Source organism: Cherax quadricarinatus, chromosome 37 (assembly GCF_038502225.1).
Source record: "Cherax quadricarinatus isolate ZL_2023a chromosome 37, ASM3850222v1, whole genome shotgun sequence".
Lineage (NCBI taxonomy): Eukaryota > Metazoa > Arthropoda > Malacostraca > Decapoda > Parastacidae > Cherax > Cherax quadricarinatus.
Genome location: NC_091328.1, coordinates 9,279,017 through 9,301,721, shown reverse-complemented (window position 1 = coordinate 9,301,721; position 22,705 = coordinate 9,279,017). Strand labels below are relative to the sequence as shown.

At 38.9% G+C, this 22,705-nt stretch overlaps 1 protein-coding gene across 3 annotated transcripts in view; it reads left to right on the top strand.

Moving 5' to 3' along the window:
• The window catches only part of Scgalpha (sarcoglycan alpha), a 68,106-nt gene that overhangs the window by 384 nt on the left and 45,017 nt on the right, over positions 1-22,705 (top strand). For all 3 annotated transcript variants that reach the window (XM_053796519.2, XM_053796501.2, XM_053796510.2), the window contains exons 2-3: positions 13,515-13,651; positions 19,126-19,253. In XM_053796519.2, coding sequence (XP_053652494.2) covers positions 13,516-13,651; positions 19,126-19,253 — 264 coding nt within the window. In that variant the 5' untranslated portion in view covers position 13,515. The remainder of the gene's footprint in view (positions 1-13,514; positions 13,652-19,125; positions 19,254-22,705) is intronic.

Below are 22,705 nucleotides of genomic sequence, written 5' to 3'. Positions count from 1 at the left end.
GTCATTTCTCAGGTTAAAATGCAATTCTCATCTTTGGCTCTTGGGTTATCCTATGTTAAATATACATGTTAAATACATGTTTAACTTTGTGCTTCCAACGTGTGTTTGCAAGACCACTGCACAAGATTATTGGTTAATATAGAGATATGGTTGTTTTGAGAAATATCACATTATTTTGTCTATATCCCGGCACTAATTGTTATTTCTATTACATATTGTTATTTTGGGAGATATAAGAAATAATACATTATTTTGGGACAGCAGGTCAGGGCCAATCACAGGAATGTAAGCAAAGACGCCCTAGATCTGTATCTACCGCTGGCGGAGTAAGTTTAAGTCACGTCAAGTTTATATAATAGTTGATGAAAAAGACCAGCAGCCTCCACAGCAGACTGATAGAATATACCTAGACATCAACCTGAAATTTAACACCCACATTCAGCACATAAAAGATAAGGTATCCAGATCAGCTGTCATCTTCTCCAGGATATGTTACTATGTACCTCAAACAGCTTTACTTACATTATACTATGCTCTAATCTGTCCTTGCCTCGCTTATGATATTTGTGCCTCGGTATACACTACAACATAACACCTGAAATCAACAATAACAAAAGCAGTTGAATGATTTATCACCCAATCTAATGCCAGGCAATACACTCCCCTGCTCTTCTAAAGCTTAAACTTACATAAAATTCACTTGTATGTACTTCTGTGCATACTACATATACAGGACAGTCAATTCTAATATTATTCCTGTCCTAAAAATTTTTTTGATAGCTGCAATAGAACACAAAACCCCTCAGTGATATTCCGTGTGTCCTCTACCTGTGTAAAAACACTTCTCATAAAAGGACCTAAAATCTGCAACTCCTCGCCTGAAGATTTTTTTATATTTTTATTTAAAAGGACACAGTACAAGATATAAATAAATAAAAGAACACACTAATTAACCATTTGCAAATACAATGACCTACCATCAACCCCATAACATACCCTAAGTGTTACATTCATATTGTATTAAAGGATATACCATCACCGAACAGTGAAAAGAACAGGATAACACCTGCTCAGAAAATATATTTACAAAGTCTAAACCTACAATTCATGCCTGTTATACAGTACAATAAGACCCCCTTGCACAAGTACACAGATGTGATACAGCATACGAAAGATAAAATTATACATTACAATAATTAAACAAAAGACAAACCTAACCCTACAATAAAATTGCAAAGACATACCACAATAATATGTACTTCCCGCAAATAGCAGGAAACTCTTAACAGGATAAAGAGCAAGAGAGTTCCAGCACCGAACAAAAACATTAGCAAAAACAAAAACTCACAATTTATGTCTGTGCACACACAAATCCCCCACAACTCTGTACAATTAGACCCCTTGCACAAAGTGCACAGTAAATATTATACAACATACAAAAATTAAAATTATACAGAACATTAACTTAAACATTAGGCAAACCAAAGCCTACAATAAACATTACATTGGTACATATCACAATGAAACGCCCCACATAAAAACTGGGCAGGAAACACCCGCAAGTAAAAGACATAACATTATATATGCAAGTACAACCCATACAACTAACAAAATCCTAACATAAGGTATCAAAACTGTCTAGTTACAGGACATAAAATCCTTATCTCCCTATTTGAAACACAACAGTACATCATTGCTAAAATTAAATTGTGCAGTGCATGGACATGAGAAAGTGTATAACAATCCTCAATCTAATTAATAAATTAGACACATGTGCAACTCTTGGGTATCTTTATTAAGGAAACGTTTTGCCACACAGTGGCTTCATCAGTCCATACACAGGAGAAGCATGAAGAACAGGAGGAGAATGAGGTAATCAGTCCCTCAACCTTGAGTCGCTGTGGTCAGTCCATCAATCTATTCAAGATTGATGGACTGACCACAGCGACTCAAGGTTGAGGGACTGATTACCTCATTCTCCTCCTGTTCTTCATGCTTCTCCTGTGTATGGACTGATGAAGCCACTGTGTGGCGAAACGTTTCCTTAATAAAGATACAAAAGAGTTGCACATGTGTCTAATTTATTAATACGTATGTCAGTTCTGTGAACCATTCATCTACAGTCCTAAATCTGGCATTGAATAAAGCAATAACAGGAAGTACTTGCAGCTAAATCTTAGACCTACATATCTGCAACAATCAGCCCATACTATTGGACTCTTGACCTACTTAGCAAGCTTAAACATCCCCAAACACCTTTTCCAAAGTAATTCAAAACACAAAATTTAACACACTGCACATTTTAACTCTGCGTGTATGCAGACAAAAAATATATATTTAAAAAAATTCTCATGAAAAATTATACTATCATGTAGCAAAAAAGTCTAAAGAAAAACACAAACAAAAAACCAACTCGGGGAGAAAATTAGATACATATTCTTGTACAACTAAAAGCCATAGTGAAACCTGATATTCATTATCATGACTTGACATCATATGGTACCAGCTCAAAAGAGCATAATATGTGTGATACTGTCACTTCCTTCAAAATTCAACACCCTCCTACCCCAGTCAAACCTCCCCACCCTACCTGAGAAAAACCAAACCTGATTTCAGACTACAAGAGTGCACAATATAATATGTTAACCCTAACACATATATGAAGCTTTCCAAAAGTAAGCAAAAAAATTACATAGGCATATGAAAACATAAAAAAAAAAAAAATAAAGCAAATTAAACAGCAAATACATGATATAAAACATGTAAAAGTTTATTTTCTAACACCGGTATTGCCAAAATCAAATTGTTTATAACAAATTCCTGTAGTCAGTTATATTAACCAGATTTGTCCACATCATAAAAAACCAACATCCAGGTCCAAGACACCTTAGAAAGCCCCCCCCCCCTGCCATCCCCTGACACTATACCAGCCTCACTCTCCCTGTTCATACTCACATCCTTACCTAAAGTTATTAAGTCAAAACCCCAGGCTATCAGCCGTATGTCTTCAGTTCACCCCCCCTGTGCCTCCCCTCATACTTGAAGACAGTACACACACAAACACCACTACCACACACACTTTCCACATTCACTCTCCACGGGAAAACAATCCATTCCAGCTCTAACCTACACCCAACCTTAACATTTCACCTACTGTCAGATTACGATAACCCAAAGGAAAACTACCCACAACCTCCCATATAATAGCCTATTCCTGCAAACTGTTTGATACACACTCGCTGCAAGCGCCCACACCCGACACTCACCCCCCACCTCCCTCATACCCCAAGACACACAAAAAATCTGCCACCACATACATCACTGCCCTCCGAATATCCTTGGAAACCCCGCCCACATCAAAAAGCAAAGCTCTCAAAGTCGAAATGCTTCCATCCCCCACCACTATACCCAGGACCCTCGCTAACTATTTCCTTACAATCCCCAAATTTTCGCAAAAATATACAGCATGAAACGCCGTCTCTTCCTCCCCACAATGTAAACAAATGCCATCACCTACATACCCCATTCTATATAGCACCGACCTTGAAGCTAGAATTCCCATAAAAAACCTATACATGTATACCACTTCACGAACCCTCGGCTTTAATCTAATCTTCCCAAAATCTTCCCAAATGCCCCTCCAATCGTACATCGGATATGTAGCTACACCCTGTAGCACCCCACCCTGCCTATCTGTTCTCCCCAGCTTACTGACCTTTACTTTTCTTGCATCCCGTATTGTCAACAAATTACGCACCATATCTTCACACACCAATAACGCCTTGGCCTTCCACCATTTCCTCTCATCCTCCATGACTTCTCCCACCCTTATACCCCTCTCCCCTCCTGCCCTCAGGTACCGCTGCTTCACATACACTGCCTTCACTCGTGTGTCCAAAGGTATAAGACCCAGCCCACCCTGCCGCACGCCCGTCATCACCACCTCCTTCCATAGCCATTGCCTTCCATAACCCCACACATATCTCAAAACCCGCCTCTCCAGTTCCTGAATATCACACGATCTCAGAGGATATACTTCTGCTACTCCCCACACTTTACTATACACAAGTGTGTTTACTCTGCTGCAATGTTATTTCCCTGGCCCTTCACCCTTGCATCCTGCCGATCGCTCTACTCACATCCTTTGAGTTTATTTTCTGTGCCTCCCCAGCATCCGCCATGTACACAACCCACGCAGATCTTGATTCTATCCACTACATTCCACCCATACAGTTCCCCCAAACCCCTCCCCCACCCACGTACCTACTTCCAATAACTTTGACTTTGCTCCATTAACCCTCATCCATGTCACCCCACCAAAGATCTTGATTATACGTCCCACATTCCCCAATCCCATTTCCCCTCCCACCAAAACTGTGGTGTCATCCACATACCCCACAATTCCACATCTGCCAGGGCCCTCCTCTCCCCTTTCCCACACTCCTTTCTCTATAAGCCTATAAAATGGGTCTTGCATGCATGCAAAAAGGATTTGAGACAAGGGACAACCCTGTCGCAAACCCTTCCCCATCTGCACCGGCAAACCTAACTTCCCATTAACCTGTACTCTGACCCTCGCAGGCGTATACAAAGTAGTTGCCCATTGCACATTCTCATCCCCAAAACCCTGTTTTTGTAAAATACTCCACAACATACCTCTGTTCACACAGTCATAAACCTGTTTCCAATCAATCCCCAAAATTCCCCCCCCCCTTGTCTACCCTCCACAAAATCCATAATTCTCCCATGCCCCTCACGCATACTTCGACCTGGGATCCCACACTGTCCTCTATGTAATACACGATCATGCACCTTTTTCATGCGATTACCTAAAACCTTCACGAAAATTTTATAATCAGCACACATGAGGGAGATCGCCCTATAGGCACCCAGGGTTTTCCCCCCTCTCCTTTGTAAACCAAAACAACTACCCCAATGCCCCACGAATTCCCCAAGACTCCCCCGTCCTTCATACAATTAAGCAACGAGACCAGACATTCCTTCAGACAATCCCAAAGTGTAATATAAAAATCGTTAGGAATTCCATCAATAGCCAGTGCCTGTCCCCTACTCAAACTCATTACTGCCTCCCCCACCTCCTCCTTGCTGATTCTACCCTCTATCATCTCTCTCTCCTCCTTCCTTAAAATACCCCAAATTCCTTCCCCTATAATCTCTCTCTCCCTCCCTCCACCCTCCCCCTGCTTAAAATTCTCCCTAAACCAAAAATCCACATAATTACTCATTCCATCGGTGGTTGTAAGTTCCTGCCCCAACCTATAGCCCCCCACCCCTTGACTCGCCTCTAATCCCATAATCGTAGTTATCTGCTGCCTTTCCCTAAGTCTCCTCAAAATGCATCCTGACAGTTTGTCTCCCCATAGGACCTCCTCTAATCCTTCCCTTACACATAACGCATCAAAACGAGAATTTTGTATATCCATCAATCTTCCCCTTAAAAGCTCTATTTCCCCATATCTAGCCTCCCTGCCCCCTTCATAAAAATCATTGAGCTGCCCCTCAAAATATTTTTGTAAACCAAACCTCCACTGCGCCTCATCCTGTCCTCTATGCTGATAATACTCCTTAATTTGCAATTTAGCATACTTCTCCCACCATTCCAATACATCCTCCTCTTTGTTGTGCGCCTCCCAGAGGTGCTACCACCATTCTCTAAAAACCAACCCCTTCCCCTCCCCCTGAAGTAACCTCACATTCAGTTTCCAATAACCCATATATACCTACGAACCATCCCGTCCCATGCCACCTCTGCCAAAACGGCTCGATGGTCCGAAAAACCTAACTATCGTCGTTACACTGTCTACTGTAATCTCTCGAGTTATATACGTATATACGGTCCAACCTAGCTGCATAACCTCTCCTCATAAACGTGTGCTCCACTCTCCACCCATCTCCCCTGACTGTGTCGAAAACCCCTGCATCCCTCAATGAATCCCTCAACACCCCAAGCACACACCCTGCACCTCTTGGTTCCACATCCTTATTTCTGATTACACAGTTCCAATCCCCTCCTACTATAGAAACCATGGGTAAACCCCGCAAGTAGAAAAGCAAAACCTCTCTTACAAAAGTCACCTTTACCCTTATATTGCTATCAGCTGGCATATATATCCCTAGAAAACACACTCTAATCTCCCCCCATAGCCCCTCCACCCTCACCACCCTCCCCTCCCCCCCTCTTCCCACACGAGCACTTGGAATGGGTTGGATTCCCTTACTGCCACTGCCACCCCACCCTTTAATTTTCCTGAGCTGCCTGCGTACATCCTAAAACCTTTCAGCTAAAATCTCTACTACACTTAAAATTGTGTTCTTGAATGAAACACACGTCAGTATTAAAACGCCTCAAAACATCCTCCAACCATACACATTTTACATGAGCCCTAAGGCCATTCATATTTATTGTAAGACACTTAAAGATTCAGAAAGGGGGCTTTCCTCTATGTTTCTGTGGCCTGTCCATTACACTTTTTGCTGTGCCTGTTTTTTCCCTGTGCACTCTTGCCCGCCTGAACCCCCCTTCCCCCCCCTGTGCACTACTCTGCCCCTTCTTAATCACTCCCGCCCAACTCTTCTTACCAATACACTGAGCTGGGGTTATACATACACTTGTCATCCGACGATCCTCCAGCTCTTTTTTTTTTTATGTACTCTCAAACCCCATATCATTATGATCACTCCCCCTGTGCACCTGAGCCTCCACTTGCAGCATCTTCAACATGCCAGACTCTGACTCCTGAGGCACCGGGACCCGTTCACTCAGGTCTTCCTCTACCATCAGAATTCTCCCATCTACAGGAGGGATCTCCTCTGCTGGCCCATCCAGGAAAGACTTGATTATCTCCTGCAGGGGTTCAGGTAAAACCTGTAGGTCACCGGCCTCCCCCACCCCTACAGGCTGCTGTTCACCAGCAGGGTCTTCCTGTGTGGGGACGTCCGAAGCCACTGGTAGTGTCACACAAATTTCTCCCTCTCTCTCCACTTCGTCTGCCCAATTACCTTTACCTACTGCACTCACAACCTCAGTCAAAGATGCCACCTGAGACTCAGTGACAACTGGCAGGTCCAAAGACCTCGGCGCTGCTGCCCTACCACACCCGGCCGCCATGTGGTCATAAGCGCCACACAGACGACATATCTTGCGTTGTTCCGCGTAGGTCACAAACACCTGTGTCCTGAAATCCTCCAGGACAACATACGATGGAATAGGTCGTCTCAAAGTCATCTTTATGGTGTAGGATCCTGCAGGCAGCCCTGCATAGATTCCATCCGTCCATCGACCCAAAGTCGTAGCATGCACTTCACCATATCGTTGAGAAGCCTCTCTAATATCCATTTCATCCACTTCAAAGGGGACATTTCGTATCCTCACCCAGGTGTAGTATTTTGAGGCATCCCGCAGGTGTACCTCCAGTCCAGATGAAACGGAGATGGACTTCTCCTGGTATCTAGTCACTGTCCTTTCATAAGCCTCTACATTGCAGAACTTTATGAAGATTCGTTAAGAGCCATTAAGCGCTATTCCATGTAGTTAATCGTTGTCTATGTTGAATGTGTCCCGTATGAGTGTTGGCAATAAAACAGAGGCATTCGTCGGATAAATTGTTCCTTTAACTAAGTCAACACACACAGTGTTACTCCTCCTGCGGTAACTGGTCGCCATCTTGGTGAAAACAGAAAGTTGCGCAAACAGAGAATGCAGGAGCTTTTGTGCAGCACATCCACACGGCCCGAGAGCGATGAGAACAATGATGTATGTACTTCTGTGCATACTACATATACAGGACAGTCAATTCTAATATTATTCCTGTCCTAAAATTTTTTTTTATAGCTGCAATAGAACACAAAACCCCTCAGTGATATTCGGTGTGTCCTCTACCTGTGTAAAAACGCACTTCTCATAAAAGGACCTAAAATCTGCAACTCCTCGCCTGAAGATTACAGATGTTCCCTGTCAGCCAACCACCAGAGCTACTGTTAATATGCACCTCCTTACCTTATTGTAATCCTCACAACTATTATTTCATATTTTTAGTATCACTTAATGTAACTAGCTTCATTCCTATTGTAATTTTTATTAGGACTTATTTCGAGTTACTGAGCACTCTAAATACAGTATTGTATAATTAAGTATTTTTATTCTCGTGTACCTTGCTAGCATTTTCTGTCCATACATTGAGTTTCTCACTGAATCAAATCTACTGTGAATATCATTAATATAAATACTACATGTAAAATACAATCTTATCACATTTTGTAACAATACAGGTAACTAGTTTCACTCTTATTGTAATTTTTATTAGAATTTTATTTTGAATTAATGGAATACACTTAATATAGTGTAATCTAAGTGTTCTTACTCCCATGTAACTTCTGATTCTGTTTCATATATATTTAATATTCATTATACGTACATCTATTTTACTATGAAAATTATAAATACTATAGTCGTTCTAGACATAAGTTTAAGCTTGCCTGAAATGCTCTGCATAACTAAGGGGCTCTCCATATGAGATGTAATGTCATCCAATTTGTAGAAATGCTGTATTATGTGGAAATAAGTTGATCGATTAATTGAAATCCCTTAGATATTATGTAGCCTGAGGAATGGGAGGCATTTAGGTTCAGTCAAAGGAAGGGAACCATAAATTCCATTACCTGGCACAAGAGCCCCTCACCAGCATTAAGACACCTTCTTTGAGGGCTTTACAATTTAAAATAAAATATGAAAGGTATTGTAGTTTCCTGATGATATCTTCGTTTTATGTTTGTCATCCAGCAAATTGGCCCTGCAAATTCTGTAGGCATATGAAAAGAAGCCAATAAGAACACTGTACCTCTCTTTATTTTGGTGTCATGATGCACTCTGTAGTGTACGAGGTCCTTACAGGTGGGTTTGCAATAAACTTGAAAAGAACACGAGTCCACACTTTTGTGGATGATAACATATTGAAAAAAAGGTACTATTTTCTTTGTCTATTATTTTTGCATTAATACATGTTATGTAGCGGTGAAGGAGGACCTAGAAAGGACTCCGTGGAAATAAACAGCACTGCTTGGATTACTTGGGTTAGCCAGTGTTAACTTTCCAGTGTTACTAATATCAATAAAATCTTCATTTTATATTTAATTAGTGAGTTCTTCATGTTACAGGTGTAAGAAAGGCACATTAATATCAAAATTATTAGTTAGACCTATGGATGAAACACCAGAGTGTAGTGGGTAACTGTCCATGAATTGAGAAAACCCACATGTAGACAGAAACACACTGTAAAATTTTTTTTTTTTTTTTTTTTTTTTTTTTTGTCAAGATATGGGTTTCTTCAATTAGACCTATGCTTATATACAGTACTGCAATAAAAATGCCCTAAACAGTTTAGAATTGTAGTTTTGTATGTGCTAATGAGCTACAGCCTTCCCTTTATCTTCTGAAGCCCTTGATGTAATAAGAACATAAGAACGAAGGAACACTGCAGCAGGCCTACTGGTCCATGCGAGGCAGGTCCAAGTCTCCTACTGGCTTAAGCCAATGCACCCAACCTAGTCAGGTCAGGTCACCTTGACTTAAGGGAGGAACACTGCAACTGTCCTGGTAGCACAAGCTAATCAGGTCCAACTCACACCCACCCACACCCACTCATGTATTTATCCAACCTATTTTTAAAGCTACACAACGTTCTGGCCTCTAGGACTGTACTTGGGAGTTTGTTCCACTCATCCACAACTCTATTACCAAACCAGTACTTTCCTATATCCTTCCTGAATCTGAATTTTTCTAACTTAAAACCATTGCTGCGAGTCCTGTCTAGGCTAGATATTTTCAGCACACTATTTACATCCCCTTTATTTATTCCTGTCTTCCATTTATACACCTCGATCATATCCCCCCTAATTCTACGTCTTTCTAGAGAGTGCAGATTCAGGGCCCTTAGTCTATCCTCATAGGGAAGGTTTCTGATACATGGGATCAACTTTGTCATCCTCCTTTGTACATTTTCCAGAGCATTTATATCCATTCTGTAATACGGTAAGTAAGTAAGTAAGTAAATTTATTCAGGTATACACAATACAGTTACATAGAATTATCATACATAGCAGCATATGTGTAGAGAACCTAGGATAACCCAAAAAAGTCAGACAGAGTGACTTATTTCCATTGGGGTCCTTTTACCTTATTATTATAATATAAAGGTTATAATATTTTCTTATTATTCTATAATGAAGATAACATCTTATTATCATACTAAAAAGACTATCTACTACACGAGGGTCATTAAGACTATCTACAATACGAGGGTCATTAAGACTATCTACTACCCGAGGGTCATTACGACTATCTACAATACGAGGGTCATTACTAGGGATAAGGTAAAATTTACACGTATTTTAGCTAAAAAATAGAAAATCATTCCCCTCCCTTTCTGTTGCTTCGTTCATCAGACACCTTTTGGCAGTCTTCTTGAACTGGTTCAAGCTATGACTGGCCTTGACATTTGTGGGTAGTCTGTTCCATTCCTTTATTGCTGTACAATAAAAGGTGTTTGAAGCCTGGCCACTGACTGTGGGTACTACAAAGTTGTGCTCTCTCCCCCTAGTACTATGATTGCTTTGGTTCCCAACCTTGACAAAATTGACAGCAAGATATTCTGGACACTGTTCGTGAGCAATTTTATAAACATGATTTAGCTTCAGTTGTTTTACTCTGTCTTCAACATTCAGCATATCCAACTGCTGTAATTCATCCTGGCCTACATGTTCTCTTGGTCCCAGCCCCAGGATGAATCTTACGATTTTGTTCTGGGTGATTTGCAGTCTATCTTTCAGTTTTTTTGTCAAGGCAGAGTACCAAGAAGAGCAAGCGTAATCCATGTGGCATTGTATAAGGGCTAGACATAGGGTCCTGCGAGCCTCAGTAGGTAGACACCGTGCTTGTCTATACAGGAACTTCAGCCTGGCATTCGCTTTCTTTACTACACTGTTCCCTATCAATTCTCCTGACATGCATGGGTCAAAGGGGATTCCCAGATATTTAACTGATGAAACCAAAGTGATGGACTCCCCATTACACTGAACATTAAAATTATTTACCCTTCTCAGTTTATGTTTCGTTCCAAAGAGAATGGCTTCAGTTTTCCCTAGGTGTAATGATAGTTTGTTGTCTACTAACCATTTGCTGCAGGACTCCAGTTCCAGTGTTAAAACATTAGCAATATCTTGTGGGTCTTTACCTGTCACTAACAGAGCACTGTCATCTGCATACAGTAGGAGTTTGCACTTGACACTGATAGGCATATCATTGACATAACATAAGAATAGTAAGGGACCCAGAATACTACCTTGGGGAACTCCACATGTTATCGGCAGGGGTTCTGATTCTGTTTTGTTGATTTTGACTATTTGTCTCCTGTTGCTAAGGTAGGACTTAAACCAGTCTACAGAACCTATACCGATAGTTTGAAGTTTATTACATAATATATTGTGGTTGACAGTATCGAAGGCCTTTTGCAGGTCTAAGGTTACCATACCTATGAGGTTCCCTTTTGACATTTCAGTTCTCAGGTAATCCATCAGATTAATAAGGGAGGTATCGGTGACCAAAACTGTGCAGCATAATCTAAATGAGGCCTAACCAAGGATGTATAGAGTTGAAGAACAACCTGAGGACTCCTATTATTTATGCTTCTTGATATGAAGCCAAGGATTCTATTAGCTTTATTGCGAACACTTATGCACTGTTGTCTTGGTTTCAGATTACTGCTAACCAGAACTCCTAAATCTTTTTCGCAATCCGTAATATATTAAGATCTACATTATTTAGTTTATATGTGGCATGGTTATTGTCCTGTCCAACATTTAGAACTTTGCATTTGTCTATATTAAACTGCATCTGCCACCTCTCCAACCACTGCATCAGTCTATTCAAAACTTCCTGGAGTGCTCTAATGTCCTCGTCAGAATGAATTCGATGGCCTATTTTGGTGTCATCGACAAGCTTGCTGATGTCGCTCTTTATGCCCTCATCTATGTTGTTTATGTATATTGTGAACAGCAGGGGGCCCAACACTGACCCCTGTGGAACACCGCTCGTGACGCTTCCCCACTCTGATTTCTCCCCATTTATGCAAACTCTCTGCTGCCTATTTGTCAACCATGCCTCTATCCAGGAAAAAATTTCTCCTCCTATTCCATGTGCCTTAATTTTCCTCAATAGTCTCTGATGTGGGACCCTGTCAAAAGCCTTACTGAAGTCCATATACATAATATCATATTCATTACCATGATCTACCTCCTCAAATACCTTAGTGAAAAAAGTTAATAAATTCGTAAGGCAGGAACGCCCCTTTGTAAAACCATGCTGAGATTCGTTGATTAATTTATGCTTTTTAAAGTGGCTACGAACTGCCTTGGCAATTATTGATTCCATAAATTTTCCCACTATGGAGGTTAGGCTTACTGGTCTATAGTTCGAAGCTAAGGACCTGTCACCTGCTTTGAAAATAGGTATCACATTTGCCATTTTCCACTTATCTGGCACCATGCCAGTTTGTAGTGATATGTTGAAAAGATTAGCCAAAGGTTTGCTAAGCTCCTCTTTACATTCCTTTAGAACCCTTGCATACAGTTCATCAGGGCCTGGGGATTTGTTAGGTTTTAATTTATCTATTTGCCTAAGGACCATGTCACTTGTGACCCTAATCGTGCACAGTTTATTATCGTCCTGTTCCACATAATTTATCATTTCTGGAATATCGCTGGTATCCTCCTGTGTAAAAACTGAGAGGAAGTATGTGTTAAAACTTTTACACATTTCCTTATCACTGTCAGTGAGCTGACCCGAGGAACTTTTGAGTGGGCCTATCTTGTCCCTGATCTTACTTCTGTATACCTGAAAGAATCCTTTTGGGTTAGTCTTCGAATCTCTTGCAACTTTAACCTCATAATATCTTTTTGCTTTTCTAATTCCTTTTTTTATTTCTCTCTCTAACTGAATATATCGATTTCTTAATCGTAATCAGAGATGATTTCCTGTAGTACTGTACTTATTTCTGCTTATCCTTGTTTTCAGCTTGTATTGTCTCTGTCTACTTTCCATAAGTAATATTGTTGGGTTTTACTAGGTCAAAACTACATAATTTATTACCTGTGTATACCTACAATATTTAACCCGTAAACGGTCCAAACGTATATATACGTTTTTTCAACATTTGAAAGTATGTAAAAAAAGTAGATCTTCTTTTTGTTTTTCTACATTTGAAAATGTGTAAAACAACTTTGATATACTTTTTTTTTGTTATATTTGAAAATATGTAAAAAAAGCTTAGATCTACTTTTGTAGCACTACACATGTGAACGTAGATCTGCTTGGACCGTTTACGGGTTAAGTGCCTTCATAATCATTACTAAAAAATTCTAAGTCTACTGTCTGCAAAATTATTTGTAGATGTTCTGTATGAAGCTTTAATTTTTGTCTTTTGATGATACTTTTGATACAGAATGCTGCTGCTGCTGCTGCTTGGAGTGTTGAGTGTGTTTGTGGGTTCCCCAGACCCTTGTGTGGGCAGTGATGTGCTGTCTTCTCAGCTCTTCATTCTTCCTCTCATGCACCATAATTTTAGCTTTCTGACTCCAGGTAAGATTTATACACCATATATGTCCCGTTTGAACATATAAAAGTTTGAAGTCCATGTTTATATATATAGCCTGATATATAAATATATATATTTCCTGTAAATTTAGATGTAATAGAGAAATTAATGTTATTGTTAAGGAATGGTTTACTGTGTTAAGCATTTTACTTTAAATTACTGCTGCTACTTTCAACAAACTGGCTGTATCCCACCAAGGCAGGGTGACCCAAAAGGAAAAATGAAAGTTTCTCCTTTTAAATTTTGTAATAAATACAGGAGAAGGGGTTACTAGCCCCTTGCTCCTTTTACTTTAAACATTGCTAGTAATTTGGTGTACAGGTCCACCATCGCAAATCCGGCAATCAGACATCTGGTTTCATCAGTTATTCGGCACTAATTTTGGCTAGCATAATTTCAAATTTTCAGGGTCACCACCCCAACCTGCTGGTACTGTTTGGTGGCACTACTTGCTACATAAATCATTCTGATTTTTTTCTCCATTTATTGTTATAACCTGCTTGCTTTTAGTCATAGCCATGGTTCCAATGAATAAATGAAATATTTCTCATTGTGTAAAGCACTTACACAGTACGCTACCCATTAAAGATAAGGTGGCTTTGAAGCCACTGTCGGTTGCCATGAGCTCGGTCTCGTGATGCAGGGGAATGTGCTTTATTATTACGCTAATATCAACACTACGGCTTATTTGCCTATCACAGTTGAGGTATGAAGAGGATATGGGATACACGTACCATTTTCCTATCCCTGTCTTGGGGCCTTATATTAGAGAAAATGGAGTATAGCACATGGCTGTGACATACACTCGTACTGCACCATAAAACTTAAACAAAAAAGCTATTTTCTTTACATAGATGATCACACATAGCAGCATATGTATAGAGAACCTCAGATAACCCAAAAAAGTCAAAGGGGCTTATTTCTAGTACCTGGCTTGGGCTAGCCATATATGGTTTTTGGTAAATATTCAATTCCCAGCTAGGGTAGAAACATTGGGCGTATTTCTTTACACCTGTTGTCTATGTTCACCCATCAGTAAATGGGTACCTGGGTGTTAGTGGACTGGTGTGGGTCTTATCATGGGACACTGACCTAATTTGCCTGAAATGCTTAGCAAAACAAGGGGCTTTCTATATAGTAGTATGTCACTGATGTCAGCTAGGCCTGTATACCATGTACATGTACTTATAGTAAATAAAAATATTATTATTATTATTATTATTATTATTATTATTATTTTTCTCTCAGTTGTTTGTTGGGCTATCTTATTGAAACTTGGGCAATGTATGATGGAAAGATGCTTCTTAACATACACCAAAAATGAAAGAAATCAGACCATAAATAATGGAGTTCACTCTCAGCCATTAGTGGCCCCATAGCTGTATACAGTGGACCCCCGGTTAACGATATTTTTTCACTCCAGAAGTATGTTCAGGTGCCAGTACTGACCGAATTTGTTCCCATAAGAAATATTGTGAAGTAGATTAGTCCATTTCAGACCCCCAAACATACACATACAAACGCACTTACATAAATACACTTACATAATTGGTCACATTCGGAGGTAATCGTTATGCGGGGGTCCACTGTATTTCATATGGTTTTTATGGTTATATTCACTTTTTTTGGTCTCATTGATAGAATGGAAGATATATTACAGAAATAGATATGATTTTGATTGCTTTCTAGACATAAAGTACCTTGAAATTGAGCTCAAAGTACCGGAAATGTTCTATTCTTTAGCGATGTTCGAGTAAACAAATGACATCACTGTCTAACCCTACGACTGTTGCAAGCCCCTTTCTGAAACTGTCATTCTATGTCGCAAAAGTTTTGGGAAAAAAATTATTTTTTCTTATGAAATAATAGAGAATCTTTTCCCAATGGTAATGACACCAAAAGTATGAAATTTGGTTGAAAACTCACAAAATTACGCTCCCGTGAAGTTAGTGGTCTCGGCGACATATATGCATTGGCAATTTCGCCGACTTTGAGCCCTGTTTTTGGCCAATTCTGTTGTTCCAGTTGACCAAACTCATAGCTATTTCTTTAGAACTCCATTTTTTCTATCAGTTGAGTACAGTATAAGAAACCGCCCATTTGCTGATTTGAACTACCCAATAACGTGGTCAGAAATTGGCAATTTGGCCAATTTCACGCAAATTAAAAAAGATGCCAATTTCAAAATAGGATCCAGAATAAACAATGTAGACATTCTTGTCACAAAAATAACATATCCTCTGTTTATCAGTCACATCTGTAGGCCCCTCTTATATTACTATTGCTTTCTATTTTGATTTTTTATTCGTACAAAAAATACAAAATTTACTGTTATGCAGACTACTGCATTATTGTAAAAATGGTATAAATAATATCAGTGCACTAGTGAAAGAATATTAGACTCCCCAGTTGACGTGTATTGGACGTGTAGTGTAATTTGCTTACTCCTGAACATTGGTAAAAATCGAACATTTCCGCTACTTTGAGCTCAATTTCAAGGTCGTTTTCATCGTGAAAGTAATGAAAATCATCTCTATTGCTCTAATATTTTTCCATTTTATCACCTGAGACCATGAAAACGAGAATACAACAATAAATACTATAGGAAAATACACCTCAAAGTCGGCATTTTAATCCAAAAAAACGGTCAGTTTTTTTTTTTCTCATTATGCACTGCATGCTGCAGGATTTTTTTTTATGTGGTGCACACTGACCACACAGACCCATTCTCTCACATGTGGGCCTACCAGCTTTCTCCTGCTTGATTTGATGCCGCTAGAATTTACGCGTTTAAATATATCAGAAACAGTGGCTCCTAAGACGTATATATACGACCGAAACAGTGAAAGGGCTAATACGTGTGCGCCTGCCAGTCCAAATTTCAATACTCAGTCAAGAATGGGTTGGCATTATTTATACAGTTATTACAGTAATGCAGTAGTCTGCATAACAGTAAATCTATTTTTTATATGAATGAAAATTCCAAATGGTAAGCAAGAGTAATAAAAGAGGGACCTGGATCCGTGACTAATGAACAGAGAAAATGTTACTTTAGTGCCAGGAATGTCTGCATTGTTTATTCTAGACCCTATTTTGAAATTGGCATCTGTTGAAATTTGTGTGAAATTGGCCAATTTGCCAATTTCTGACCACTATTGGGTAGTTGAAATAGGTGAATGGGCAGTTTCTTGTACTCAATTGACAGAATAGAAGTAAATAAGTAAGTTTATTCAGGTATACACAAATACAGTTACATAGATTATTATACATAGCAGCGTATGTATAGAGAACCGAGGATAACCCAAAAAATTCAGACAAAGTGACTTATTTCCAGTACCTGGCTTGGGCTTGCCATATATGGTTTTTGGTAAATATTTTTTTCTCAGTTGCTTGTTGGGCTATCTTATTGAAACTTGGGGAATGTATGATGGAAAGATGCTTCTTAACGTACACCAAAAATAAAAAAAAAGGGACGATAGATAAGGGAGTTCACTTCTCAGCCATTAGCCGCCTCTTTCCGGTATATTTTCGTGTGGTTTTTATGGTTGTATTCTCGTTTTTTTAGTCTCATTTGATACAATGGAAAATGTATTACAGAAATAGACATGATTTTGATTGGTTTCATGACAAAAAGTACCTTGAAATTGAGCTCAAAGTAACAGAAATGTTCAATTTTTGCCGATGTTCAATGAACTTTCTTGAGTAAGTCAAGTTGGTTAATTTTATTAAGCGTATTCTAACCTAACCACTCTATAATCCGACAAACTCGGTAATCCAGCACACTACAGGTCCCAATGATGCCAGATTTGTGATGGCGGACCTGTATTACAAATTTGGTACATGTTGAATGCATCAATTTAAATCTTTAATGTATGTATACTCTCATAATTGTTGCCAAAAAAATTAAATGCTATTCAATCATATCTGGTTGTAAATTGCACTGATTTTGATTTTATAGACCTGGGATATAAACCCCTAAGCTTGAATCAAGCATTAGTTTTAACCCTGTCAGGTTTTCCGATGTACTAGTATGGCTTACGCACCAGGGTTATTGATGTACTAGTACGCTTAAATTCTAGCGCCTTCATATCTAGTGAGAGAAAGCTGGTAGGCCTATACGTATATGAAAGAATGGGTCTGTGTGGCCAGTGTGCACAGTATAAAAAAAAATCCTGCAGCACACAGTGCATAATGAGAAATAAAAAACTCAGACCATGTTTTTGGTTTAAAACAGCGACTTTGCACTGTATTTTCGTATGGTATTAAGGTTGTATTTTAGTTTTCCTGGTGTCATTTTATAGAATGGAAGACATGTTACAGAAATTGAGATGATTTTGATTGGTTTCATAGCGAAAAGTACCTTGAAATTGAGCTCAAAGTAGCAGAAATGCTCGATTTTTACCAAAGTTCAAAAGTAAACGAATCATGCCAGGCATCCAGTACACATCAACTGGCGAGTCTAATATTCTTTCACAAGTGCGCTGATATTATTTATACCATTTCTACACTAATGCAGTAGTCTGCATAACAGTAAATCTTCTATTTTTTGTGAGAATAAAAATTCAAAGTGGAAAGCAAGAGAGATGTAAGAGGGGCCTGGGGACATGACTAATGAGCATAGAAAATGTTATTTTAATGCCAGGAATGTCTGTCTTGTTTATTCTGGACCCTATTTGGAAATTGGCATCTTCTGAAATTGGTAAATGGGTGGTTTCTTGTACTCATTCGATAGAAAAAATGGAGTTCTAGCGAAATAGATATGATTTTTGTCGATTAGTGCACTGGAATTGGCCGAGAATAGGACTCAAAGTGGGCAAAATCGCCAATGCGAGAGCATAATTCCGTAAGTTTTCCATCAAATTTCATACTTTTTGTGACATTATGATCGAGAAAAGATTCTCTATCGTCTCGGAAGGTATTTTTTTTTTTTTGGGGGAAAATTTTCAACCCTGAGAACGAGTTTAGGAGAGGGGCTTTCGACCCTGAAAGGGTTAAATTCCAGCAAATTGATCTTATTACATAACAAGAAATACAATGATAAATGGTACAGTATACAGCCTCTCCTCACTTAATGACAGAGTTCCATTCCTAAGACCATGTCAGTAAACGAATTTGTTGCTAAGTGAGGAGCATACTATAATGGCAGTGGATTTGTGCCATCCATCTTTGGTATTGTTTTAGTGTCATCTCTGTAAAATTTACAACATTTCTGGTATATTTTTAAATGTTTATACAGTAGTGTACTGTATATTGTAATAAACAGAACAGAGGATATCAGCTCTAATATACATTGTTTAGGTATGCATGCTGGTCAGAGAGCCCGTTGTAAGTCCAAGTCGTCAGTAAACGAATATGACAGTAAGTGAGGAGAGGCTGTATTATATTGCATTTTGAGCTGGTGACTTATTTTATCATGGTCACTCTCTTTACAGTAAATAACTTTATAATGATTGCTCAGGTGTATCATACCGGCCCAGTTTGAGGGACATGCCAGATCTTCCCAGCTGGCTTCACTATACGTATTCTCCTGCTGTGCGTACAGGTTTTGTATATGGAGTTCCACCAGAAGGTATCCAAGATTTTGAGGTATGTATGACATTCTAACTATAGTAGTACTTCATCAAAATAACTTAACAAAATGCACTCCTTTAACACTTTCACTGTTTCGGTCGTATATATACGTCTTACGAGCCACAGTTTGACGTACATATACTCAAAAATTCTAGCAGCTTCAAATCAAGCAGGAGAAAGCTGGTAGGCCCACATGTAAGAGAATGGGTCTGCGTGGTCAGTGTGCACCATATAAAAAGAATCCTGGAGCACGCAGTGCATAATGAGAAAAAAAAAAGTTTTTTTTTTTTGGATTAAAACTCCGACTTTGTGGTGTATTTTTATATAGTATTTATGGTTGTATTCTCGTTTTCTTGGTCTCATTTGATAGAATGGAAGACATATTATAGAAATAGAGGTGATTCTGACTGGTTTTACTATGAAAAGAACCTTGAAATGGAGCTCAAAGTAGAGGAAATGTTTGATTTTTGCCGATGTTTAAAAGTAAACAGATAATGTCATTGTCCAATAAATGTCCAAATAGCCATTCTAATATGCAGTTATGAATGGGTTGACATTATTTATACAATCATTACAATATTGCAGTAGTCTGCATAACAGTAAATCTTCTATTTTTTGTTTGAATAAAAATTCAAAATAGAAAGCAAGAATAATATCAGAGGGGCCTGGAGATGTGACTGATGAACAAAGAAAATGTTATTTTAGAGCCAGGAATGTCTGCATTGTTCATTCTGGACTCTATTGTGAAATTAGCATATTTTTCTTAATTTGTGTGAAATTGGCCAAATTGCAAATTTCTGATCACATTGTTGGGTAGTTGAAATCTGTAAATGGGCAGTTTCTTGTACTCAGTCGATAGAACAAATGGAGTTCTAAAGAAGTAGCTATGAGTTTGGTCAACTGGAACAATAGAATTAGCCGAAAATAGGCTCAAAGTGGGCAAAATCGCTGATTCGTCAATAACGCCCAGGTCGCTAAATTTGCGAGAGCGTATTTCCGTAAGTTTTCCATCAAATTTCATTCTTTTGGTGTCATTACCATCAGGAAAAGATTCTCTATCACTTCATAAGATTTTTTTTTTTTTTTTTTTTTTTTTAATTTCTCGACGCCAGGAGACATCTCAGGATTTGGGGTTTCGACAGTCAAGGGGTTAGAACTGATGCTGCAGTGCTCATCATTAAAGTACGCTGTGTGGAAGGCATCCAACGTAATTAATGTCCTAAGTAATACCCTATCTTGACACATTTGTCAAGGAGACAAAAATCTCATACTGGTCTGGCAACTTGAAGCAAGATGTCTCAGGATTTCCTATGGCTACTGGCTACATCCCAAGTGCCTTCTGGGCCTGTGTGATGGATGGTTTTGTATCACTAGTCTCCCTGCATCCTATAGTCTTGAGAAGACTGAGTTTGTTAGACTTTTTTGGCTATTGATGCATTAACCCTTCGACTGTCGCAACCCCCAATCCTGAGGTGTCTCCTGGTGTCGCAAGATTTAAAAAAAAAAATATTATTTTATGAAATGATAGAGAATCTTTTCCTGATTGTAATGACACCAAAAAACAAAATTTGATGGAAAACTGATGGAATTACGCTCTCGCGAAGTTAGCGACCTCGATGATATTTACAAATCGGCGATTTCGCCCACTTTGAGCCCTATTTTCGGCTAATTCCATTGTTCCAGTCGACCAAACTCATAGCTATTTCTTTAGAACTTCGTTTTTTTCTATCGACTGAGTACAAGAAACTGCCCATTTACCAATTTCAACTACCCAATAACGTGGTCAGAACTTTGCAATTTGGCCAATTTCACGAAAATTAAAAAATATGACAATTTCAAAATAAGGTCCAGAATGAACAATGCAGACATTCCTGGCTCTAAAATAACATTTTCTTTGTTCATCAGTCACGTCTCCAGGCCCCTCTGATATTACTCTTGTTTTCTATTTTGAATTTTTATTCAAACAAAAAATAGAAGATTTACTGTTATGCAGACTACTGCAATACTGTAATAATTGTATAAATAACATCAACCCATTCATGACTGCATATTAGAATGGCTAGTTGGACATTTATTGGACAATGACATCATTTGTTTACTTTTGAACATCAGCAAAAATCAAACATTTCCCCTACTTTGAGCTCCATTTCCAGGTTGTTTTTATAGTAAAATCAATCAAAATCACCTCTATTTCTATAATATGTTTTCCATTCTATCAAATGAGACCAAGAAAATGAGAATACAACTATAAATACTATACGAAAATACACCACAAAGTTGGCATTTTAATTAAAAAAAACGGTCTTTTTTTTTCTCTCATTATGCACTGTGTGCTCCAGGATTTTTTTTATATGGTGCACACTGACCACACAGACCCATTCTCTCATATGTGGTCCTACCAGCTTTCTCCTGCTTGATTTGAAGCCGCTAGAATTTATGAGTATATATACGTCAAACACGGTACCTCGTAAGACATATATATACGACCGCGACAGTCAAAGGGTTAATATAGGCAAGATTAAGTCACTAACACAAAGGAAAATTACAGAGATTGTTGCATTAAAGGCAGGCCATAAAACGAAGGAAATAGTAAAAGCCAGCAAAGTGTGTGCGCGTCTGCTGGGGACCTGGTGGTGTTGGTTTCTTGCGGACAGTGTTCATGACATGCCCACACTAAAAGCATGTCCAGGAAAGCCTAGAAAAACATCACCACTGACATTAATTATAATGTACTGTACCTAGAATTGGTCTGTTATTATATGCCTGAATCATTCACTTAGTGTGGTGCAAGGTTTTTATACAAAAACAGTGCTCTTAGCCACACCATAAAATCTGTTGTTCAATGGCTTTGTGACTAAGCTGCCCTTATTTGATGATTGGCCTGGAAACTCCCCGGACTTGAACCTCATTGAGAACTGGGCTTAAAGAGAGATTACTATGAGAAGGATATCAACCCACTTCCATGGCTTTAAGATTCCATTCATAAGTCATGGAGAAATTTGCTCCATGAAACCCTGAAGAATGTGTGTTAATCACTTCTTAAATGGTTGTAGTCATGAATTTAGAGGGGGCCCAGTGCACTTTAATGATGAGTTCTGTATATTCTCTAGACACAAGTGTATCTACTGTCTCTCAAAAGACAAATACTGTTAGTTTCCCAAGGAAAAAATCATTTAGGTATCAGTGTCCCTCGTTTTGTGTTCCAGGCTCTTGGTGTCTTTCCCAGGCTCATTCAGGCCATAAATACTTAATTACACATAATAACACTCTTCAGTGTACATTGCAAACCATGCAGATTGCATATGTAGAATTAACAATAGAAATAGGACATCACATAATAACAACATCCACATTTAACAAAACCACACAAAGCGAGGGAGACCTATATTTGTCATTATTGAGAAACTGATGTGTACTGATTTTTTGAGAAACTGGTAGATTTGCTGCTTTTGTGAGAACAAGCATGT